This window comes from Bison bison, unplaced genomic scaffold (genome assembly GCF_000754665.1).
Source record: "Bison bison bison isolate TAMUID 2011002044 unplaced genomic scaffold, Bison_UMD1.0 scf7180017864180, whole genome shotgun sequence".
In the NCBI taxonomy this organism is placed as follows: domain Eukaryota; kingdom Metazoa; phylum Chordata; class Mammalia; order Artiodactyla; family Bovidae; genus Bison; species Bison bison.
Window position 1 is genome coordinate 13,194,979 of NW_011494752.1, and position 25,466 is coordinate 13,220,444.

Consider the following 25,466-nt stretch of genomic DNA (forward strand, 5'->3'; position numbering starts at 1 on the left):
CAGGAGCAGGACCACGCCCTGGGGCTGGAAGGATGTGTCAGGCACAGCTGGCTTGACCAGGGTGAGGGTAGCTCCTTGGGCTTTTGGGGGGGCTCTGCTTCGGAGCACCCCCTCCCTTCTCAAGGCAACCCTGTGCTGGGAAAAGCCATCACCCACACCCCACCCAGGACTGGAACACAGCTCAGGACTCACTTTCTAAATGGCTTTAAATTTTGAAGCAGGAAAGAACTTTTCCGCTCATGACCTGTCCGGCCTTGAGGACAGATGGTGATCTGGCCAAGTCTGGGCTCTGACCCCAGGGTGCGGAGGATAGGGAGGGATCACAGAATCCCAAGAGGAAGATGAGTCGGTATAGCCACTAAGCGGGGCTTCCAAAGTGGCTCAGTGGGTAAAGAATCTGTCTGCAACACAGGAGACACAGGAGACACAGGTTCGATCCCTGGGTCAGAAAGATCCCTTGGAGGAGGGCATGATAACCCACTCCAGTATTCTTGCCCAGAGAATCCCATCAACAGAGGAACCTGGTGGGCTACAGTCCATAGAGTCCAAAGAGTCAGATATGACTGAAGTGACTGAGCACGCACGAGTGCAGCCACTAAGTGAGTGAGCTTGGAATCAGGCCTCCTGACTCACGTGCCAATGCCAGCCGGCCCCGGGTACTGGCTGTCCCACTGCCCCCAGCCCTGAGCCCCTGCCTGCTGGAGGATGGGAGGACCCGCAAGAGCATGCTCTGAGCAGGGTCAGCCCTCAAATGCCAGCTATGCCCTCTATGTTCTCAGAAAGGGAGAATCTTAAGAGATTCCAAGGCCAGCACCCACCCCTCATCCCCATTGACTCCCTGCTAAAAATGCCCAATAGCTCCTCCCAGTCCCCTTCCTCAAAGTATCCTGGGGTGAGTGCTCCCTTTGTGGCAGGGAGGTCCATCCTGGAGCTGAGAGCTCATGTCTTGAGACCATTAGCCTCCTCTAGGGTCCTCCTTGTAGCCGCAAGTCCATGCACTAGGCAGCCAGGATTGGGCGTGGACCCAGGGGCAGGGACAGGCTCCATGGAGCTGTAGGGGCTCCCGGGGCCCTGTCTGCACCTCCGCTCAGTCTGGCCTCAGGGTGTGGCCTGTGGGGTCAGACTACCCCTCCTTCAGAGCCCAGACCAGTGCCTCCTGGTGGTATGAGTCTGGACAGGCTTCTGAAGCCCCCGAGTCTCAGTCTCCCTGTCTACAAAGTGGGCCTGATCACAGGCTGCCTCACTGGGTTTCACAAGATTGAAATAATTTCACAAGATTGAAATAAGTCATCACGTGGAATGATGAAATATTACTCAGCCATCAGAAAGAATGAAGTAATGCCATTTGCAGCAACATGGATGGATCTAGAGACTGTCATATTAAGTGAAGTAAATCAGAAAGAAGAGGAGAAAGCTAAAAAGGAATGACACAAATGAATTTACAAGACAGAAAGAGACTCACACTTAGAGAATGAAGTGATGGTTAGTTGTGGGGTTGATGAGGGAAAGAGATAGTTAGGGAGCTTGAGATGGGCATGTACAGTCCGCTATATTTAAAATGGATAACCAACAAGGACCTACTGTGTAGCACAGGGAACTCTGCTCAACATTATGTGGCCGCCTGGATGGGAGGGGAGCTTGGGGGAGAATGGATACATGTGTATGTATGGCTGAGTCCCTTCGCTGCTCACCTGAAACTATCACAACATTGTTAACTGGCTATACTTCAATACAAAATAAAAAGATTTTTTAAATTATTTTAAAAGCACCATCTGTTGTGAATATCCTCTAAAGACCAGGGTGTTCAGGCTTCCTGGCAGCTATGCCCCTCCCTGGGGAGCACAAGCCATGGGTGTCTAAGGGCAGGACACACTAAGAAGACAGGGCAGTCACCTCCCAAGATCCGGACCCAAGGTTCCTTCAATGCAATCGGGAAATTGCTGTTTCCAGGCTACCGACTGATCTGCTCTGTCTGTTCACACCAAACACAGGGTCAACTACACCCCCGTGACTCTCTCGCATGACTGCTCCCCACCTCATGGGACACACGGGTTCTGACCCCCAAACACAAGACTGTTAGTGTGCTGTTCACAGCTCTCATGTACCTGGCCCTGAGATGGGCTGACAGCGGTCATGTCTTAGGGAGATGTCATAGGATAGAGGTCCAAGCTGAGACTCATTCCCTACACCCACGCCCCCGACTCTGCAGTGCCAGGCGCCCTGGGGAGGGGCTGACCCATCTAGGAGTCAGGACAGCAAGAGGGGAGCCGAGATCGGGAAGAACATGGAGGCTGAGAAAGAGTGGATATAAAGAATGTTCCAGAGGGAAGAGCAGAGCATCGTGGGATCCTGTGAAGCCAGGGAGGACTTGCCGCCCAAAAACCCAGCAGGTCCAGGCGGCCAGAGCCTTGGCTTTGGTGGAAGGAGGGGTGGGAGGCCCATTCCAGCCACAGAGCCCAGCGGAGCCTGCTCCTGGGACCCCCACGGCCACCGAGGCGCAGGGACGAGGACGGAAGTCAGCAAGCCGGGAGCAGAGGCAGCAGGTGTAGACGACCGTTCTGCTTGGCTGTCAAGGAGAGAAGCAGGCAGCCAGGGGTGGGGAGCAGTGGTGAAATGGAGAAAGGGCTCCCCTCCTGCCTTAAGGTGGGGGAAGCACATTGACACCTAAAGGAACCGAGCTGGGAGAGACTGGGGCGGGGATGTGGATCCCGGGAGCAGGGCGTCTGAGGACCAGAAGTAAATGGGATCTGAGACACAATGGAAGGAGGTGCTCCCGGCAGTAGACATAACCTGCGGGTGTCCACACCCACGGAGACATTCGGAACCCTGAGTCTGCCATCATGGGGGTGCTGGGCACCCTCCTGATGCTGCATGACTTTAGTCAGCACGCTTTCTACACCATTACCCGGGTGGTGAATATAACCACCAAGAAGGTCAGGCTGGGGACCCTGGTCCCCGCGTCTCCTCCTCCTATGCTCAGATGTCCAGTCATGTCCGACTCTTGGTGACCCCATGAACTGTAGCTCTCCAGGCTCCTCTATCCATGGGATTTCCCAGGCAAGAGTACTGGAGTCAGTTGCCATTTACTACTTCAGGGCATCTTCCCAACCCAGGAATTGAACCCACCTCTCCTGTGTCTCCTGCATTGGCAGGCGCGTTCTTTACCACTGAACCACCTTGGGGACCCTGGACTCTAGTGGGGCATGGTAATTCCTTAGCTCTCGTTAGGCCCCTTTCTACCTGCTGTAAAGCCAAGATCCAGCAACACCCTGACCAGAGTTGCAGGAAAGGGAGGCAGGGGAGTGGGACCTGACGTTTACGGGCCACTCCTGGGCTCACGACTCTGTGCTGGCCTCTGACTTGCTCACAGCATCCTGGTGAGGGATGTGTCCCCCCACTCACATGTCACACAAAAACAGAGGTTGCCTGGAAGGTGCCTGGGGCTTTCAGAGAGAAATTAAGAACAGGGGTCGACAAACAACAGCCATGGGCTCAGCCCATCCATTACTGTTATAAATAGCATTTCATGGAAACACAGCGGTGCTCACTCTTTTATGTATCTCTGTGGTCCAGCTGAGTAGCTACGACAGAGACCTTACGGCCATAGAGTCTGAAACATTTACAACCTGGACCTTTTCAGAAAAAGTCTGCCAAGCCCTGCTGAACAGCCCTGGACTAAGGTCTATCAGCTGGTCCAAGTTCAGGCAGGATCTGGGTCTTGGCTTGTCCGGTTCTGTCACTGCATTATCCTGCCTTCTTTACAGGGATGGCATCTTCATGCGGGACAAGTAGCCAGAGAAAGCTCTCCCATTAGCCCATCTTTCTATTAGAAATGCTAACTGGTTATCCTATGTGTCAGGATGACCGAGCTGTCTAAGGCACTATGTCCATGGGGTTGCAAAGAGTCAAACACGACTTAGCTACTGCTGCTGCTGCTGCTGCTAAGTCGCTTCAGTCGTGTCCGACTCTGTGCAACCCCACAGATGGCAGCCCATCAGGCTCCCCTGTCCCTGGGATTCTCCAGGTAAGAACACTGGACTCGGTTGTCATTTCCTTCTCCAGTGCATGAAAGTGAAAAGTGAAAGTGAAGTCACTCAGTCGTGTCCAACTCTTAGCAACCCCATGGACTGCAGCCTACCAGGCTCCTCCGTCCATGGGATTTTCCAGGCAAGAGCACTGGAGTGGGGTGCCATTGCCTTCTTCGACTTAGCTAGTAAACTACAACAAAAACAGGTTATCCTGGTTTTCAACAGAGTCCCCGTCCACTACTTGGCAACCAATGCTATCTTACTATACCAGACATCAGACCAGCATAGTTAAATCGCATTCACACTCCCTACCATGGTCTCCAAGACCAAGCGTGACTGGCCCACGTCTACCCCTCCATTCTCATCACGCACCTGCCACTCCATCACTGACCACACTCAACACCTGTGCCTGCTCTCTGTTCCGTGAACAGCCAGGCATGCTCCAGCCTCAAGGCCTTTGGACTTGCTGGTCCGTCTGCCTAGAATGTTCTTCCTCTGGATGTCCCCATGGCTGGCTCCTCCCTGTCAGTCAGGTGCCAGCTCAAATGCCACCTCCTAGGACCACACGATCACAAGTGCCAAGGGGAAGGGGGTGGGGAGGGATGGACTGGGAGTTTGGGATGAGCATATACAAACTATTATATGTAGGATGGATAAACAACAAGGTCCTACCGTATAGCACAGGGGACTCTATTCAATATCCTGTGATAAACCATAATGTAAAAGAATATGGAAAAGAATGTACACACAGGTATAACTGAGTCACTTTGCTATACCGCAGAAGTTAACATAACATTTTAAATCAAGTATATTTCAAGAAAAATAAATTTTTTAGAAACAGGCCTCCCTTTCCCCAGCCTTCCTCTAACACATCACCTGCCTGCCTATGCCCGGAGCATTTAGCATTCGTTGAAATTATTTACCTGTTTACATCTCCTCCATTACAGTGTAAGCTCTCCAAATGGAGAGGATTTTTTGTTCAAGACCGAAACTTGAACTCAAGGAGATGCTCCACACCACTAACATTTGTAAAACTTTATTTATTTAATCTTTGGCCATGCGGCATACGGGATCTTATTTCCCTGACCAGGGATCCAACCCACGCCCCCTGCATTGGAAGCACAGAGTCTTAACCACCGGACCATCAGGGATGGCCCCCACACCACTAATGTTTAAAGCAGCCTTGTCCAGTGTCAATGAGATGCAAATCATAGATATGATCCACATAGGTAAGTCCACATTTCTTAGTCATCATGTTAAAAAATGAAAAGAAATAGATGAAATTAATTTTAATAATAGATTCTATTTAACCTGATATATCCAAAATATTATCATTTCAAATGTAATCAATATAAAAAATTATGGAGCTATTTTAACATTCTTTCTTTTTTCAGACCTACTCTTGGAAATCTTGTCAGGCTCTGAAACATATTAAAAGCGTTCCACAAACAGCCACGCGTGGCCTGGTGACCACCAGAGGAAGAGGTGCAGGCCTGAAACAGTGTTTCTCGCTGTCAGATGCTGCTCTGATTGTATCAACACTCCTTTACTCCCCACAGCAGCCCTAGGAGGGAAGCACTACTATTAACCCATTCTACAGAGGGAAGCAAGCAAAGCTCCTACCCTCTGGCCACACTGAACCTGGAGTCCTGGGTCAGCCCCAGGATGGGAGGAGAAAGGCTGTGGGGTGAAGCCTGGGCACTGGAAACTGGCACCTCCTAGCTCAGCTCCCCACCATATAACCAGCCCACTGGGCTGTCAGTGTGGCCAACTCTATGCTAATTGTGCAGACAGGGCAGCAGAGGGTCACGCAACCTTGATGAGAGCTCTGCAGCATTCAGGCAGGTCACTAACGCCTGCGGTCTGGCTCCTCCATCTTTCCAAGTGAAGGACCATCTTGACACTCCCTGCAAATACTCACTGAGCTGTTACAATGAGCTGCCAGGGAATGCTCTTGGATCTAAGATGCCACAGAGAATAAGCCAAACCCTTGCCTACATGGAGCTTACATTCTGATAGGGACAGAGACAATAAACTAGTGATCTTCTCAATCTACGGCGTTAGCTGGTGTAGGTGCCCAGAAGAAAATGAAGCAGGGGACCGGCGCAGATGAGGAGATTAGGAAAGGTCGTCAGCCTCTTGTGAGCATGAACTTTCACAGCACAAATACCTGATGCTGGACAGTTTCCTGCCACCAAAGAGAAGGGGAAATACCTCAAGGCAAGAACATGCTGAGTAAGGAGGGTCAGGTGTCTGGATCCCAGAGAGAAAGGCAGAAGGTAATAGAGTCTGAGCTCAAGGAAGCACTGAGGGGCCGGGTCATGCAGCACTGTAACTAACAGCCCCTCTGTCAACTGTCCAGCCCCATTCTTGGTCTCCATGAAGCTTGGAGGCATGCCCCTTGGCTCCCTTGGTCTGCCATTAATGCAGGCAGCTTTGACAGGAGGCAGAGGACTGATAACTCATGTACACAACTCTCACTGGTGTGGAGCCGGATTCCATCCAGCAGATGCCACTCTTGATGATGGTAAGTTGGTTATCAAGACTTTGGAACCCCAACACATGATATCCGAGGGATGGGTACCCCTCCTCTCCCCACGTTGTCCCAAGACAGGTTCTTTAGGAGTGAATCAGACCAGGTGAACACGCAAGGTCCCCACTCCTCCCCATTCCTGAAGGTCACGCAAGCCCACTGCAAGCCTCTGAGATCCTGGGCTCAGGGACCTGCAGTTCCAGACACAGTACATATCATGATGCCCAGCTCTTATTGGTCTGCCAATCAGCTCTGATGCAGTCAGCCCCTGGTATCCAAGGGATGGTTCCAGGAACTGCAAGGGAAGCCAAATTCCATGGATACTTGAGTCCCAAAGTCAACCCTCTGCACCTGCAGCTTCCACATCCAAGGATTCAGCCAACCATGGATGGTAAACACAGAACAAGATCTGAGCTTGGTTGAATCTGTGGATGGGGAGCCTGCTGTATTTTTACTCACATCTACTTCTGCCCAGGGGACTCCACTCATAGCTATAGACTGACCTCTCCCTCTCTCAGATGAGCCCAAATCCCCTGCTCCTTCAGCTCACCTGCCATGGAGAAGACTTACCCCTGCAGCTCACTAAGAAGACCAGCCAAGCTCCATCTTTGTGAGTCTTGATGTGAATTCAGACTCTGCAGTCCTTGAGGACATTTTTCTTATTTGACAATCTTCCTTTAGCTCTGGTTCTTGGTTTGTTAAACAATGGAATTGTGTGGGAAGTTTTTGAAAAATACTAACATCCGGGTTCTATCCCAGACCAATTCAGTCAGAATCCTGGGAGGTAAGGGCCAGGCATTAGTGTTATCAGAATTGCTTACATCATTCCAGTATGTCATCAGGGCTGAGGCTTGTGGTGCTAATGGCATCTTCTCCAACTTTAATATGTGCACAAATTGCCTAAAGATCTTGTTAAAATGCAGATTCTGAATCACTAGGTCAGGGTTAGTTGAGAGTCCCTTGGACTGCAAGAAGATCCAACCAGTCCATCCTAAAGGAAATCAGTCCTGGGTGTTCTTTGGAAGGACTGATGCTAAAGCTGAAACTCCAATACTTTGGCCACCTGATGCGAAGAGTTGACTCATTGGAAAAGACTCTGATGCTGGGAGGGATTGGGGGCAGGAGGAGAAGGGGATGACAGAGGATGAGATGGCTGGATGGTATCACCGACTCAATGGACATGAGTTTGAGTGAACTCTGGGAGTTGGTGATGGACCAGGAAGCCTGGTGTGCTGCAGTTCATGGGGTCACAAAGAGTCGGACACGACTGAGTGACTGAACTGAACTGACTGAGGTCAGGGGAAGGGCCCAAGAGTCTGCACTTCTAACAAGCTCTCATGGGATGCAGTCACTACTGGTCCATAGACCACACCTGGAGTAGTGAGAGTCTAGAAGCAGCCAGACTTGAGAAGTGGGAGATGGAAATGGCTTCACTGATTTTCCGTGTCCAAAGTAACTGTCCAATATTAAAGCTCCCTTTAAAACTGGAGAGGGATTTCTAGAAGAGTTAGGATAAAGAGCTCTTATGGAAGGAAAGAGGAATTTTCTGCCAATATGGAAATAAGAGATGTTATAGCTATGAAATTGTTGCAGGATCCCCTTTGCATTGTAAATAAAGTAACTAACAGACTAGCCAGAAAGAGTGGGTACTCCATATTCGTGGTATCATTGCTTTTACTATTATTAAGGCAGGACCCTCATTCCACTCCCTAAACCAAACAAGCCTGTGCTTTCGACATTCAAGAGCCCTCCAAAGCCCCTTCATCCTCAGAGGATGTGCTACAGGCAGGGGCAAGCACAGAAGGCTTAAGGCCAGGGGCTTTCATCCTGGATAAAACCCCATGGATCCTTCCTGGTCTAAGGACACCAATGCCTATATTTCTCTCATTAATTTGATTTATTTGCCTTGAGTTGGGAATATACTTCCATAGCCCCACTATGGCTGATATAGAGGTTTGCTATGTTCAGGATCTATTTTAAGTGATCTCTTCAGTTTAACTCACTGAACAACTCTACACATTCAGAAAACTAAGATCATGGCATCCGGTCCCATCACTTCATGGCAAATAGATGGGGAAACAGTGGAAACAGTGACAGACTTTATTTTGGGGGGCTCCAAAATCACTGGAGATGGTGACTGCAGCCATGAAATTAAAAGACGCTTACTCCTTGGAAGAAAAGTTATGACCAACCTAGATTGCATATTAAAAAGCAGAGACATTACTTTGCCAACAAAGGCCCGTCTAGTCAAGGCTATGGTTTTTCCAGTGGTCATGTACAGATGTGAACGTTGGACTATAAAGAAAGCTGAGCAACGTAGAATTGATGCTTTTGAACTGTGGTGTTGGAGAAGACTCTTGAGAGTCCCTTGGACTGCAAGGAGATCCAACCAGTCCATCCTAAAGGAAATCAGTCCTGAATGTTTATTGGAAGGACTGATGTTGAAGCTGAAACTCCAACACTTTGGCCACCTGATGCGAAGACCTGACTCTTTTGAAAAGACCCTGATTCTGGGAAAGATTGAAGGTGAGAGGAGAAGGGGATGACAGAAGATGAGATGGTTGGGTGGCATCACCAACTCAATGGACATGAGTTTGAGTCAACTCCAGGAGTTGGTGATGGACAGAGAATCCTGGCATGCTGCAGTCCATGGGGTCACAAAGAGTCAGACACGACTGAGCTGACACAGCGGTACTTGAGGCTAACAGAGCCTCAAGGCAGATGAAGAAACTTAGAAAGGCAAAGAAACTTGCCAAAGTCACATATGCAGCATGTGAAAGGGGAAGAAAAGGAAAAAATACTGAGAGGCATTCATGTCACAGCCCATGTTATATCAGGGCTTTTTAAATGTTACTTGCTATGTGAGCTCATGAAAATGCAAATTCTCCTCAAGCAGGTGATATGGGAGTCTAAGATTCTGCATTTCTCAAAAACTCTCAAGTGATGCTGATGTGGCTGATCCAGACTCATAGGCTATGATGCCTCCTGAGATTTCTGGATGTCTTTCTCAAGATCCCCCAACAAGACTCTTGCCACAATACTCCTCTGATCAGTGATCTGTTGATTTGACCAGTGGTGAAACCACAACAAGTCTCCACTTTGAACACGTACACAAAGTTCTATTTAAACTTCTGCTCAAAACGCAGTCTTCTGTGGCAAAGGATCAGCTATTCGGAAAAGCAGTTGCATCCATTAGAAGTTGTAGACATTGCAGATGGTTATGAAATTGCTTTTAAATCTAAGTATCACCATTGAGAATGCATTCTGGGCCAGGGAACAATTCCCATCTCTAAAAGCCAAGTGAAGAGTTCCAAACTGAGAAATACAGGGAGGGATTTCTCAAAACAAAGAAGTGAATCATTTGACTATAAGCTTCTCTTCTCAGATCAACAGAGGAAAGGATATGTACAGAAACCAGCAGAAATAACAGATCTTCACGACCAGTGAAAGGCATTTAAGGGCAAATCAAGACTGTCCACTTAGTCTAGACTCAGTGACTGGGAACTATCTGGTTTGTGAATGAGACAGAGAAAAGCGGAACAGAGAGGGATGAAGATAAACTTCCAGGAATGCTTTGGGTACCAGAGTGACCTGAAGTTCCAAAATCATAGACAAGATTCTGGAAGAGCCTGACTTCAAACCATGAGTCTTTGGAGAAACAGAAAGGCCCCCCTTGCAGATGGTCACAATACCAAGTTTAAATTAGACAATCAACAATAAGTTAGAATGGCACCTTTCTGCAATTTTCACAGCTCAGTGATTCCCCAAACTTTGCTCCATATTAAAATCACCTGTGGTGCTGGAGAAGACTCTTGAGAGTCCCTTGGACTGCAAAGAGACCAAACCAGTCAATCCTAAAGGAAATCAACCCTGAATATTCATTGGAAGGACTGATGCTGAAGCTGAAGCTCCAATACTTTAGCCAGCTGAGCCAACTCACTGGAAAAGACCCTGACGCTGGGAAAGATTGAAGGTAGAAGTGCAGGGACAGAGAAGAGATGATTGGATGGCATCATTGACTCAAAAGACATGAATTTGAGCAAACTCCGGGAGATAGTAAAGGACAGCGAAGCCTGGGTGATGCAGTCCACAGGGTCGCAAAGAGTTGGACACGACTGAACGATGACAACCTATTAGAAAGAAACATGCCCCCCACCTCCTGCTCAGGCCACACCCCCACATGAATTAAATTATAATCTCTGGGGGTGAGGCCTAGGTACTCTTAATTTTTAAAGCTCCCAAGGTGATTCCAATGTGCAGCCAAATTTGAGAACGACTGGCACAGCCTTTCAGTGTCTTCATTCATAAAATAAAGGAATCCATCTGGACAAGTTGTTCTTTATTCTGTCTGTGTGTTAGAATCACTTTCGAGTGATTTTTTAAAATACTGCTGCCAGCAGCATCCCCAGAAACTCTGGTTAATTGGTGGGACCCAGACACCAGCATCATCAGCATTTTTAAGAGCTTCCCCAGGTGATTCTAATATGCAGCAAGGGAGATAATCACTGGTCTCGAGGTTTTTGCCAGTTCCTTCTATTACTTACATTTTAAACATTTATGATATTCAGGCTAAAAATGCATCTTAGAATTTTTGCAAGGGTGGATTTCTCACCTTTAATTTTAAATCAGAGACTTTTAACTTTGGAAGAACCTCGTAAACCCTACACAACATGTTGGATCAAATATATATTCATATGTGTACATTGGGGGAGGTGAATGTCCTTGATTTTTATCAGACTCTCAAAAGACTTAACTCTGTTACCTCAAAGGCAAGTATGTGATTTCTGATTTAATAAATTTGGTCTCAATAGCATGTCTGCTACAGTTTGAATTCACAACAGACCTATTGCCCCCTAGTGACTGCATATCTTTATTGCAGGTTTAGTTCAGACCCTACAGCCTCTGAGGAGCTATAGGGTTAGATCTGAGATCTCACGATTTCAGATCCAAGTATCAACACAGAAGCCATGTCTGAGGCTGGGGACAGTAGTAGGCTGTCTGGTAAAGCTCACAATGAGAGATGACCTTCCCAGCTGCTCTTGTAAGGGGACAGTCCTCTCAGAAACTCTGAGAAAGTAATGTCCCAACCTGGATTAGGATACTAGGGTTTTCTAGACCTGACTGTTGTTACCTACATGCCTCAGTTTGAATCCAGGCTTGCTTTCATACTGACCATATGTCCTTGGAAAAATTATTGAGCCTTTCTGTTCCATATATAAAAAGGGGATAATACAAGCACTTCAAAGGCTGCTGCGAAAAATAAGTAAGACAATACATGTAAAATGATCAGCATAACACATGGCACACAGCAAGATTCCCATACATGTGAGGTTATATTATTCATTGTTATTCCCTTGTTTTGTTTATTGTTCCATATGGGTTACAGTGAGGACCAAGTAGAAGAACACCAGCATGTTGCTATTACACAGCAACTCATATATCCAGAGAATCCACAGAGCACAGGAAAGGGTTATCCTAAACACAGACGTAATCCCTACCCACAGGAAATGCTTTTTGAGATTCCAACAGTTGAGCAGTCTCTGATTGCAGCCACTTCTTGTCAAATATCTGCCTTCCCACCACGTGGGCAAGACAGTGACTATACCTTACCCCCAAGGCTGCCGTAAGTTCCTTTCAGGGAAGAGAATTACGCAGACACAAGATCCCAGAGGCCCTAAACAATCAGCTCTCCTCCAGCCAAGACACTCACTGGCGGCAGTCTCCCACACCACTCTCTCCCCAGGGGGGACAGTCCCCAGACTCTTCCACAAGCCCACCACGTCAGGGCTCCACGACCTGCCTGGCTGAAGCAGAAACACCACAGAACCCTCTCACCAGCCTCAGCAGAGATGCAAAGTGATCAGCACTCACTTACCTGGAGTCTGCTTGGCCGTGCGCACGGGGGTATAGTGGTTTTTGGAGGACGATCGGACCGGCGTGTTCTCTTTGGGAGAGCTATCGATGGCCGAGATAGTTTCTCTTTCACAGTGTGCTATGGGGATTGGTCCCTGTTGTCTTAGGATGTCAGCCAGAGCCCTGAAAGAGAAAGAGATCACACAGTGAGATTCACCAAACCAGTGAGCAAGCTGGCTGGGCGACTTTCACTGGCCCTTTGATGGATGGAGACCCAGTATTCAGTTACAGCCACAGCATCATCTGGTGTTGGGCCCAGTGGGGATATAGAGGAGAGGCTGCCATGCCTGGTGGGACAGGTATTAAAAGATTGTGGTTGTGGTTTCTTTCTGCGATTCATTTCATACCAATGAACTCTGAGCCCTTTCAAAATGCAGGCTCCCCAAGTAGGCCCCTATGCCAGGCAGATACTACAGGAGGTGCCGTGAGGAATGTCACTGCAGTGAAAAGTGGTCACTGTTGGCCCCCAGTTCAGTGGCAAGTAATTAATATCAGGGGGATCAACCTCCCCATCGAAAGACACACACCAAGGAGAGTGTATCTATACAGGTGGCCCAAATAAGTACAAAACACAGCTCCCATGGTCAAATAAAGGGGTGCTTTAGCTGCAAAGGCAGGATGTACAGACAAAATGATAAATATCAGAATACGAGGTCGGTGCAGGCAGTGAATGCAGCTGGAGTTTAGAGGATGGAGCAATCATAAACATAGAGAGAGAAAAATACACGAGAGGAAAGAGACATGCACAGAGATGCTGCTGTAGCTGGGAGGTCCACGCTCTCTGCAAGGGCCCCAGCACCACAAGAGCAGGTTTCATTCACTCAACACCAAATGTGCATTAATTAAGGACTCAGCATGCCTCAGTCACGGCAGAGACCCGGGTAAAGAGAACACTGTTCCTACCGTCTAGGGGCTCAGCATTTAGGGGAAATCTCTCCCGAACCTGGTTTGGAACAAGACTCCTTCTGCAGGTTAATATCACAGGTGATGCTACTGTTGGTAGAAAACAGGGACACACAGGATGTTCTGAGGAGACCCAAGGGACCACCATCGGACATGGTCATTTCAGGGTCAGGTGCCCAGTTCTTTGCATGAGCGAGGCAAGGACTCTTCCGTGTACCTGGGCTATCCCTCAGGCATGGGTGAGGCAGTGTGCTTCCAGTCCTCTCCCAGCCAGTCCAGCCCACCTGAGATCTGGCCACACCCAGCCCACCCCGAGGCTTCCTTCTAGCTCCCCACACTCTGCCCCCTTCCTTGAAAAGTGACAACCACAGCAGTTTAAAAAGGAGTCTGAGAGTGAATTGTTCCCTTTCATTATTCTGCCTCTGACATGCTGAACCTTCCTAGGAGAGAAGCAGCAAGCTGGCAATCTTATCATTTAGTGGCATTTATACAGCAATTTCAGATTTTCCAAATGCTTTCCCCGTGCTGGCTTGCTGTTTTTTTTCTCAGGCTCTAGGAGGAAAAGCACACACACGTCACCACCTCATTCACTTCTGTGGACCAAGAAGTGAGAGAGGCGAAGACAGAACCTCACTAGTCTGGTAAAAGAACTTCGGGCAGACCTGAGGCCTAGGAATAAGAAAAAAAACTGCCCTACAAAATCGAGAGATTTGGGTTCTAGTACCAGCTCTGCCGCTGATGAGCTGTGAATGTTCAGACAGATTTGTTAGCCTCTGAAATTGAAATTTAACCTTTTTATTCCCCAGCAGCAAAACAAATGGTTTAAACTAAAATGACCTCGAAGATCCCTTTTGATCCCAAAATGTGATCAATATTTTATATATATATATATTTTTTTAACCACATATCCACACAAATTACCTAGATTCCTTTACCCTATTTATGAAAGACACTTTCCTACCATTTTTCCATGGTAAGGAAGTAGCGAGTCAACAGTTAAACAACAGAAGTACAGACCAATGGAATCAAATTCAAGAGTCCAGAAATAAACCTATACATCTATGTTCAACTGATTTTCGACAAGGATTCCATCATCACTGGAAAAGAAGTTTCTTCAACAAATGGACATCCACACGAAGAGAATAAAACTGCACCCTCACCTCATACCATATGTAGCAAGTGATTAAAAATGGATCATAAACCCAAATATTAGAGCTAAAACTATATTCTCTCAGAAGAAAATTGAGAAGTTAGTCTCTGTAACCTCGGATTTGGCAAAGGTTTCTTAGATATGACACCCAAGCAGGAGGAACAAAAGAAAAAATTTGCAGACTCGACTTCATCAAAACTAAAAACATTTCTACATCAGAAAATAGCACCAAGAAAATGAAAGCCAACCCAGAGAATGGGAGAAAATACTTGCAAATCATGTTTCTGCTAAGAGATTTGCATTCAGAACATTTAAAGAACTCTTATAATTCAGCAATAAAAAACATACACCACAATTTAAAAATGGACGAGATAGAATTAGACATTGCTCCAAAGAAGGTACACATGAAAAGTAGCTCAACATCACTAGTCAACAGGAAAGCACAAATCAAAAACATGGTGTGATATATGTTCACACCCACCAGGATAGCTTTGACCAAAAGACAAGTCCAAATGTTGGCACGGAGGTGGAGAAGTTGGAGCTTTCACTCACTACCGGTGGGAATGCAAAACGGTGCAGGCCCTTTGGTAAACAGTTTGGCAGCTCCTCGAAATATTAAACATAGAGTTGCCATATGGCCCAGCAATTAGAATACTCCTAGGTATGTGCCCAACAGAAATGAAAACATATGCCTACACAAACTTTGATATGAAAGTTCATAGCAGCGACATTAACAATAGCCAAAATGTGGAAATAACCGAAATGCCCATCAACTGATGAATGGATTAATAAAATATTGTGTAGTCACACAAAGTACTATTATTCAGCCTTAAAAAAGCACGATGCTTTGATATATGCTACAACATGAATGACCTTGAAAACAACATGCTACCTGAAAGAAGCCAGTCACAAAAGACCACAGGTTATGATTCTACGCATATAAAATACCCAGATTCGGCAGATCGATAGAGGTAGAAAATAGACTGGTGGTTACCAGGGCCTGTTACTGCTGTTTAGCTGCTCACTTGTGTCCAACTCTTTGTGACCCCATGGACTATAGCCCGCCAGGCTCCTCTGTCCACGTGATTTCCCAGGCAAGAATACTGGAGTGGGTTGCCATTTCCTTCTCCAAGGGATCTTCTAGACCAGGGATCAAACCGGTGTCTCCTGCACTGGCAGGTGGATTCATTACCTCTTGGCCACCAGGGAAGCCCTGCTGCTGCTGCTGCTGCTCAGTCGCTTCAGTCGTGTCCGACTCTGTGCGGCCTCATAGACAGCAGCCCACCAAGCTCCCCCATCCCTGGGATTCTCCAGGCAAGAACACTGGAGTGGGTTGCCATTTCCTTCTCCAATGCATGAAAGTGAAAAGTGAAAATGAAGTCGCTCAGTCGTGTCCGACTCTTAGTGACCCCATGGACTGCAGCCCACCAGGCTCCTCCATCCATGGGATTCTCTAGGCAAGAGTACTGGAGTGGGGTGCCATTGCCTTCTCCGAGGGAAGCCCTACTAGGAGCTAATGGAGGGGTTAATGGAGAATGACTATCAATAGGTACAGGTTTTCTTTGGGGGATGATGAAAATATTCTAAAACCAGACAGTGGTGATAGTTGGAGAACTCTGAAAATGTACAAAAATCACTGAACTGGACACTTCTAAATTTCAGGATGAATTTTATAGTAGGTGAATTTCATCTCAATAAAGCGACTATTACCAAAAAAAAAAAAAAAGTTTACATTCTTTTTCTGTGTTTATCTTGCCTCTCAAGTTCTTATCTATGAAGGAAATCTATGAAGAAGAAACAGAGTCAAGTGGTTAAGTCCATGTTTTCGGAAAGTCAAGACTAAATCTACGTGAATGACAGTGATTTTGCCCCTTAGGGGACATGTGGCAATGTCTGGTGACATTTTTTGATTGTCACACAACTGGGGAGGGAAGTCGATTGGCAACTGGTGGGCAGAAGCTGAGGATGTTGCTAAACATCCCACACTGCATAAGACAGCCTCCCCCCGCTCCACCCCCACAAAGAATTATCCCACCCAAAGTGCTGGCGAGGTTGAGAAACTCTGAGCCACATGTACATAGCACTATGTGAAGTAGGTCTTTGATTAACGCTCAATGCAATCTAGTTCCTGCAATATCTACCAAGATGGGACACTGGACTGGGCTCTGGGACAAGCAGGGCTGGCAACACTGAGACGAACATCTTGAAATTCAGGGGATCTTGTGTGTCTGACCTGTTCAGTGTATCTCTGGGTCTTGGCACATTGCTCGGCCATTACTCAAAGACAGAAAGGAGCGAAGAGTATCTCCGTCCCAGCCTTTGTAGGGCTTTCAACCCAGCATCCTTTCGGTCCATATGGACAGTATAAATGGCAAACCCACAGCAGATTCACTCCAGGCTTATTGGCCAAGGAGGACCTGGCCAAGAAGAGATGTTCAACCTGCAATCAGGACTCTTGGGATTGGTTGGGGGTGGGTAAGGGGTGGCTCTTGGTACTCAATCCTGAGAAGCCATGCCGATGCTGAGGGCTGAGAAGTGAAGGGCAAGACGCCTCTCTGGAGAACATCAGGTGCCCCAGAGCATCCCTGCTTGCTGCTGGAGGAGTTCTAACTGGGTTACAGCCAAGCTGTCTCCTCCTGAAGGTAATGACTTGCGTGATACCCTCTCTAGGTGGCCTGTTGGCAGGGCTGCGTTGGGCTGCCCAGTCGAAGGAGAAGGACATGTGCTGAACAGACAGGCTAACTAGGCTGCAGGGACCCAGCCCTGTGTGGTTCCGAGGAGGCCACGCCCACAGCAGGCTTCTCTGCCTCCTGAGCACCGCCCCCACTAGGGTTCCCCCCTGCCCAGCATCCTCGGGCAGTCAGAAAGGTGGTCCTTGTTCCTGGATGGTGCTGGGCCCCCGTCCACCACCTCACACCCCCTTGTCTCAGCTCCTCAGATCGGTGACCTCCCTCCTCACTCCTGTTCCTCTCCACTTTCCATCTCCTTCTCTCCAGGGTGCTCAATAAATATTACTCTAATTCTGAAATGTGCGATCCCAGCCTCACCTAATTAATTTGGATACGCCGGAGGAAATGGGTTAAGGCCTGAGCTACTTTCTCACCGTAGGAAAGAAAATTGGTCACTGAGGAAGAATGAAGGGGATTTTGCGATAGAGCGGCCATTTCTTTCAGGGATCGGAGGAAGGGGCAGAGACTCAGAAGAAGGGGAGAGAGAAGGTCAAACAGTGAGAGAGAGAGAGCAAGGGAGCAACAGAGGGACAGAGGTAGAGACAGAGAGAGAAGGGAAGTGGGGGTCGGGGAGAGATGGACAGAAAAGGAGCCAAATAGATGGGAAGAGAGTCAGAGCCTCAGAGCCAGAGAGAGGCAGAGGGCAAGATTCAGAGATGAGGGAGTAAACAGAGATGGTGAGACAGGGAGCGGGGCAGGGAATGGAATCAAAGGGTCAGAAACAGGCAGGCAGACAGAGCCAGAGAGAAAATGGGACACAGAGTCAAAGAGAAACTCAGAGAAAGAAAGAGATCCAGAAGGCAAGAGATGGGGAGAAGGGATCAGAGAGAGACCTTCCCGGGGAAAGAGAATCTAGGGGGGAGAGAGAGACTGGCCAGTGAGGACTGAAGCCGGTTCCCAGCCAAGGGCAGCCCCACCCCCCGCCCCCCATGCCGACTACAGAGGTTCTAATTTAAGAACTTGAAGAATCTGGTTCTCTGTTCTGCTCATCCCAACTCCCCAACCTCCCCCTCCCCCAGAGCCACTTCACTGCAGTATCTGGATACAGGAAACAAAGCGATGCTTTTTGCCTGAATTATCTACCTAATTGTTTTGGTTCGCCGCACATGGATTCCTTGGCGTCTGTGAATGTGTGGCAAGCAGGGGAGAGTTAATTAATTGGGCAGCAAATCTGAGCAGGGAAAACAGTCATTCTGATCACTCAAGCCAGGAAATGTTCATGTTCTTCAGGACTCATTGTTTGTGTGTTAACCATCTGCTGAACTGAGTTGCATCTTACACGTGGAGAACACTGAACGGGTTCTCAGGGCCTCACCTGCCTCATCCAGCATGGTGCCTGTACCAAACCTGGAACCTTCACAGCTACAGTTACCCCAATTTTAAACACGAAACTGAGGCTCAGGCTAATTCTAGGACCGAAACATTGATGGAACTGAAATTTCAACTCAGGGCTTCTTTGCTGGAGTCCTGATGTCCTTCTGCTCACTTTCCCAGGAATTGTCAGCTTGAATGAGTTCTCCCAGTCTTTCTAGCTGAGTCTGCTAATTTAGCAAATGCCAGTTAATATTTGGGCGTGGAGAAACAATTAGTCTATGAGTGGTTCAGGTCAAGACCAATTATTCATTCGCTTAACACCTTGGTTAATGTTGTCAGTGGTCTCAAGGAAGGAAAGTGAGTTTGCATTTTCCTAAGTATTGAGTTATCACAACCCCTGTAGGGACCAAGCCCAGTCAACATTCTGATATGTGCTACTTGCATTCAAGACATGAAATCTGTCTCAAAATGGCAAATTATTTCCTAACATTAGAAAAGTAAAGAAAACCTTGGTTATAACTCTGCTTCATATTCCCGCCAGCTTGGGAAATTAAAGGCTTTAATTTACTGAGCAATTACTATGTGCCAGACATAGTGCTAAACTCTTTGATGTGTGATCTTATATAATCCTCAAAAGGACCCTATAGAGTAGGTGCTATTGGTAACCATAGTTTACTGATGAGAAAATTAAGACTAAGAGATGTTAGATATCTTGCCCAAGGTCACACAGCTTGAAGGAAAGTTGCATGGCTCAAGGTAGCCTGGAGTTAAAACTCCCCTGCAGGTCCTCCCCACCATTCTAGGCAAAACAAAGAACTTTCTCACCCAAAGAAAAAAACAGACTTTAGGTTGACTACGCCCAGCTCCAAGCCAGCCCAGCCTCTGGCTGATCTCCAGAACTCCTTGCCCCAGCTGTTTAAGAGATAACTACTCCCAGCAACCTTGGAGAAGAACAGGCCCCCTTAAGACAGTAGCTTTCTACATACATCCCTATATATACTTACTCTTTTCTTAGATAAGTACAGCAGCTCGCTAATCTGACTGCTGCCCCTTCTCACCTCATTAAAGGTGATCTGTTCCTGTAGAATGCCAGTCTCGTTCTTTTTCTGAACCTCTCCTACTCTAACTCTGAACGTTACACAGCTAATAAGCGGTAAATCCAGATTTCAAATGTAAGTGGGTTCAACTACAGAGGCTGACTTTATACCACTGAAGTATCCATTCACCCATTTGTCTGTCTATTCATCCATCCATCCATCCCATCCATCTACCCAAACATCAACCTACCTATCCTTCCATCAGTTCATCCATCCATCCTTCCATCTATCCATCCTCCATCCACCCATCTTCCTTCCAATCCTCCATCACTTAATCATACTTATTTTTTCACCTACTACTTACTTTTTCCTACAATGGTCTCTGAATATGACATTGCACAGTGTGTTTAATCTTTAGTAGAAAAAGCTACCCAGACAGAACTCAGTGGTCACCCAACTGCCCGTTTCTATTCACCTCAGTGAGTCATCACCATCAAAATCAACAGCAATGGAAGTTTTTACATTGTGCTAGCAGGCAATCTTCCACCAAATGAAACCCTTGAGTAGAACACCAGTACACTTCATTAGACCCCTGCTCTGCACAAGCCCTACTCTACAGAGTTCTTGCCCTCCATCCAGAAGTCCCAGGACTTTGCGGAGTTTCCAAGTTTGAAAACAAACGTGGCAAAAGAGTGCCCTATAAAATACCTGGAACTGTTTTGTCCTGATCATCACTCACTGAGCAGAAAGGAAAACTTAGGTTCCCCTTAGATGAAGTGGGGAAGCTAGGAACACTTAGTTTATCTCAAAAGTCTTTTTGATCTCAATTCACATACTTTCCATGAAGATCCCATGTATATTTCTGCTTGCTGAAGCAGAACAAATGGAGGCCAGCCTTCTGCCTCTGCCATGTCTCTGGCTCTCAGGGCCACATAAACACCATGGAAGGGGGGAAATCAGTCTAGCTGGTGTTCAGTACGTTATTCAGTACCAAGAGCAAGGCAAGCCGGAGAGTTGAGACTCTTAATCAGGACCTTTCTCTTTTCCGGAGGAGCAGGGAAAAAAAAAATTATGCTTTCGGATAGGGATGATAAAAGGCCAAACAGATGAACTATTCCATGAATAAGACTATTCTGGTTAACGTTTTTTTATTCCTAGCGACTAATGAGAACACTCTTGTTTTTGAAGAATTTTCTAAAAGCATTCCTGCCTAATTAAGTAGAGTATACTGAATATAATTACTTATAAAAAATGCAAGGTTCTTCCATGAGAGGGCCACCAACCTAATCTTTAGTTCTCTTCACAGAGAAGACTCAGTGGGATGGAGACAAGCTGGGAAATGGAATTCCTATAAAAACTGCGGAACGAACCATGGACAATTCTGATTGCTACTTCTGCGCTATTTCTCCTAAAAGTAGAGGGTAGACGTTCTATTCTGGTTAAATGAAATATTCTGGTTATTTGAGTCCTGGATGACTGAGCTTTTACTCGACCCTGCCACTCGGGAAATAGCCAGCATCCTCTCTCCCCTCAGCTTCATCCTTATCTGCTGGGCAGCCAGGGTGCTTTTATCCTCTGAAACACACACTCCAGACAACTGAAGTGAATATATTTTTAATAAACATGGACCAAGGAGAATGGCTTGATTCAGTTCTCCTTTTCCTGGTTCTCTCACAGTCCACTTGAAAAACACAGCTGCCAGCTTTGTGTGTGCACAAGACTGCTCTCCACATACACAGAGGCTCCAAATGGATAGCGAGAATCTCTTTTGTTGTGATAACAATGTTTGTGCATCTGCGCCCAGCCGTTCCCCAGGTCCGAGTTGTCCCCGGCCCAGTCGGAATTCATCACAGCCAATAACCACGGCCGAACTTAGCAAGGGAAAGCTCAGCTGGCCTGCTTTGCTTTTCAGGCCAGCAGGGCAATCCCTGCAACCCCGTGGGCACCTGTCCCCCACGGCCAGCCTCAGGCCTGGCACAGAGTCGACGCACATCCCAGGGAACCGTGATTCATCCCTAATAGTGTCTCCTCCCCACGCACCACCCTTGTCTCACGAATCACGTGAAAATCTACCCAGGCCTAGGAAATTCGGTAGCATCTACACTACATGCAGACTTTTTCAGAAACATTTAGGATTGTCTGAGCATCCATCAAAGATCTGAATGGGTGAAGGGCAGCTACCCTTAGGAAATGGGGAAATGGAAATGCTACCAAGATCTGTTAGCAGGACCACTTGGGCAGCCAGGTGATAGACGAGCTAATAAATGAACCTGCCGCTGCTCTTATTGTTGATACTGCTGGAGTCATCTTCTCGATTTGCTATAAGCACAGGCATAAATCTACAGGAGAGGCAAGAGGAAGCTAGTATAACCTACTAGCTAAATATGGGAGTCTGGAGCCAGACTACCTGGGTCATAATTCTGACAACTCAGGATATTGGTGGGTCTTCCCTGCTGGTTCAGACGGTAAAGAATCTGCCTGCAATGCAGGGGAACCGGGTTCGATCCCTGGGTCAGGAAGATTCCCCTGGAGAAGGGAATGGCTACCCACACTAGTATTTTTGCCTGGAGAATTCCAAGGACAGATGAGCCTGGAGGGCTCTAGTCCATGGGGTCACAAAGAGTCAGACATGACTGAGTGACTAACACTTTTCACTTCACTTTCAGGATACTGGTGATCATGAGGTGGCTGCTTAAGTGCCCTGAGGTTCTGTGTCCTTATTGAAAAACTAAGGCCAAAATACTAAGGTCTCAAAATAACATCCACCTCTTAGGGTTATTACGAGGATTAAATAAGTTTGTATTTGTAGAGCACTTAGAACAGAACCCGGTACCTTGTAAGTACTACTTAAATACTTGACTAATAAATAAATCCAAATACAACCTCCCAGGGTCTACAGAGCCTCAGCCAATAGAACCACAAGGAAAGCACGTGTATACAGGTGGAAGAGGGGAGCCGGGCAGCTGACTCAGGCAAGCCAGATGGCAAAACGCCTGCCGTGGAGAGGGAGCCACATGGCAGGCCTGTGGCTACGGGTCATTCTGGAAGGGACCACCTACAGCCCATATTTTCCACTCAGGCCTGAGGTCAGAAATGCATCTGGTCACACACCAGCTTTGCCAAACTCTGAACTTGGATTTTGCAAGCCAAGTGCTGAGTGCCCATTCCTCCCTGCGAGACCATCACAAGTCAGGCTTCCACTAGGGTGCAAAAAGCAAAACGAGGATTCTGTCCAGGCATTAAAAGGGCAAATGGGTTAGACGGACCAGGGCAACATTTTCTACCAAAGATTCGGTTATTCTTTTTCTTTCTTCTTCCTACATCCCTTTTTCTTTGTTTTCTTTTCTCTTTCTTCTTTCCTTCTTTCTTAAAAAAAAAAATTATAAACATTATTGCCATTTCCAAGTTCAAGTTCACATCAATGCAACTTTTGAAAGGGTGGGGTACCCAAGGGTGGAGGTTGCTCCACTGTGCTTAGTCACTCAGTCGTGTCCGACTGTTTGTGACCTCATGGACTGTAGCCCACCAGGCTCCTCTGTCCTTGGGGATTCTTCAGGGAAGAATACTAGAGTGGGTTGCCAGGCTTTCCTCCAGGGGATCTTCCCAACCCAGGGATTGAACCTAGGTCTCCTGCATTGCAGACAGATTCTGTACTGACTGAGCCTCCAGGAAAGCCCAAGAATACTGGAGTGGGTAGTCTATCCCTTTTACAGGGGATCTTCCTGACCCAGGAATCAAACTGGGGTCTCCTGCATTGAAGGTGGATTCTTTATCAGCTGAGCCACCAGGGAAGCCCATGCTCCAGTGGGCAGACCTCAGAAGGAAGTCAATACTGGCTTCCCACGAGAATTAACTGAACGAGAATTGCATCCGAGGAAGAGAACGTACCACCTCCAGGGGGAAAAGGAGCCCCAGCTCTAGACACACCTGGCGCCCACAGGGAGAGGCACTAAAATGTGTCATCTGCCCCTGGGAACCAAGAGGGTCCATGAGTTTAAGATGTTAAAGACAAGCATTCACAGGAGGCCACATGCAGAGAGCATTCTTATATGAGTGCAGTGTGCGAGGAAAATGCATTTTCTCCTTCAGCCCAGGGCTGCCGCGTATTTAAGGACACGAGTTATCTCTGTGGACCTGAGCCTCTCAGGTGTGCTGAGAACAGAAGGGGCTGGAGAAGAACACGCCTCCACAACCGGAGAGTCTCCCAGCCCAGAGCAGGGCAACAGGCCAGAGCAGCGCTAGGGGGCTCACCCATGGTCATGGGCACAGAAAGTGACAGAAGTTGTGATGAGCCTGCTTCCTATCTTCAGGAAACGCTCTAAGGCATAGAAAGACAGATGCTGACCTCCAGGAGTGAGAGGAAGGGGGCTTAGCTAGGGGTCCCTCAAGAGCCACCAAAGCAGGCCAAGGGAAAGAGGCCAAGGTCCTTTCCTGTAAGGATGCCTCTAAGGATATCCTTTCTCATACTGTCCATGGGGTTCTCGAGGCAAGAACACTGGAGTGGTGTGCCAAATGGACTCGAGTTTGAGCAAACTCTGGGATAGAGTGAAGGACAAGGAAGCCTGGCGTGCTGCAGTCCATGGAGTTTCAGAATGAGTCGGACAAGACTTAGCCGCTGAACAATAACAGGGACATCCTATCTTGTCCTACAGTGGGTGCAATGCTGCCTGGTCAGTTCAAAGAGTGGTGTCGGGACGGAGATGCAGGAACAGATAATAGGGAAAGAACGGATGGAGGCAAGACAGAGATCTCTGTCCTCTTAAACCCAGAGACAGGGCCAGCCATCCTGTCTGCTTCTAGGTCCCTAACCTCTCATGCCCAGCTGGTCATCTTGTGGCCCAAGGGAGTGAGGGGAGCCCCACGTGGTGGCATAATCCATCAAAGCTGAGAGCGAGAGAGTTTACGGATTCTAAAACCTCAGGGAAATACAAAAGAACAGAAAACAAAAAGAAGGGAAATTAGTGGGAGCCCCAGAGGGAATTCAAAAGGGAATCTGAAGCAGCTCGACGGGCAAGCATCACCAATCCAGCAGAAATGGGGGCAGGCTAGTAATCCCACTCAATAACACAGACGTGGAAATTATAACACACTTGAAAGGAAATGCATTTTTACTGCTTCCTGGGCCATTGCAGGATTACCAACTAGGCTAAAAAAAAAAAAATTGATCTTCGGAGAGCTACTTTATTGAAGAGATAAGAATGATTTGTAATTAGCATGCCGATTGTCTGCAGAAGAGCCCGCTTGAACACAGTCTGTCTTTCTGGCTGGTGGATGCACCCCGTACCATCCCTGTGGTCTCGTCTGAGTTATTAATCTGTTCATCAGCTTTTTATCAGACAAGAGAAAAGAAAAGCAACTTCGCCGAGGTCCCATTTGGATAAATTTTGAATTAGCAGAGTCTGAATCGATGCAGTCTAATGAAGTTACAGCAGGACAGGACAAGTTTAAGGAGGAGGACTAGAGGAAGCGAGCAAAGGAATAAAAGGACTCTCAACAGAGGAGGAATCAAAAGAAGGACAGATAGAGACAGAGGCCGTGGTGGTCAAAGACACCGAAAGGAACAAGAAGCAACATTTTAATGATGTGACTTAAAAGACGGAGAAGCGGCAGATCTTCTGCTGAAAGCCGGGTTCTCTTCGCAGATGCCCGGGGTGGGGGAGGGGGCGCTGGCCCAGAGGTGGGTAAGAAGCTGGCTGCTGAGGATCTGAGAACAGAAGAGCTGAGTGAGTTCCCTTAGCCCGAAGAGCCTTCCAAGCCAACGGGACAGCATTCTTGGGAATATTCAGGCAGGCTTCTCAGGATACAATAAAAAGGCAGAGAAGATCCAAGAGGGAGACTGGAGTCCAGATTCTTCCAAAA

The 25,466-nt window shown here is 47.5% G+C and overlaps 1 protein-coding gene across 1 annotated transcript in view; it reads right to left on the reverse strand.

The window, feature by feature from the left end:
* The window catches only part of SHISA6 (shisa family member 6), a gene marked incomplete at its 5' end in the record, with an annotated part of 259,216 nt that overhangs the window by 222,802 nt on the left and 10,948 nt on the right, over positions 1-25,466 (reverse strand). Inside the window, one exon of the mRNA XM_010843187.1 lies at positions 12,437-12,597. Within this exon, the coding sequence (XP_010841489.1) occupies positions 12,437-12,597 (161 nt within the window). The remainder of the gene's footprint in view (positions 1-12,436; positions 12,598-25,466) is intronic.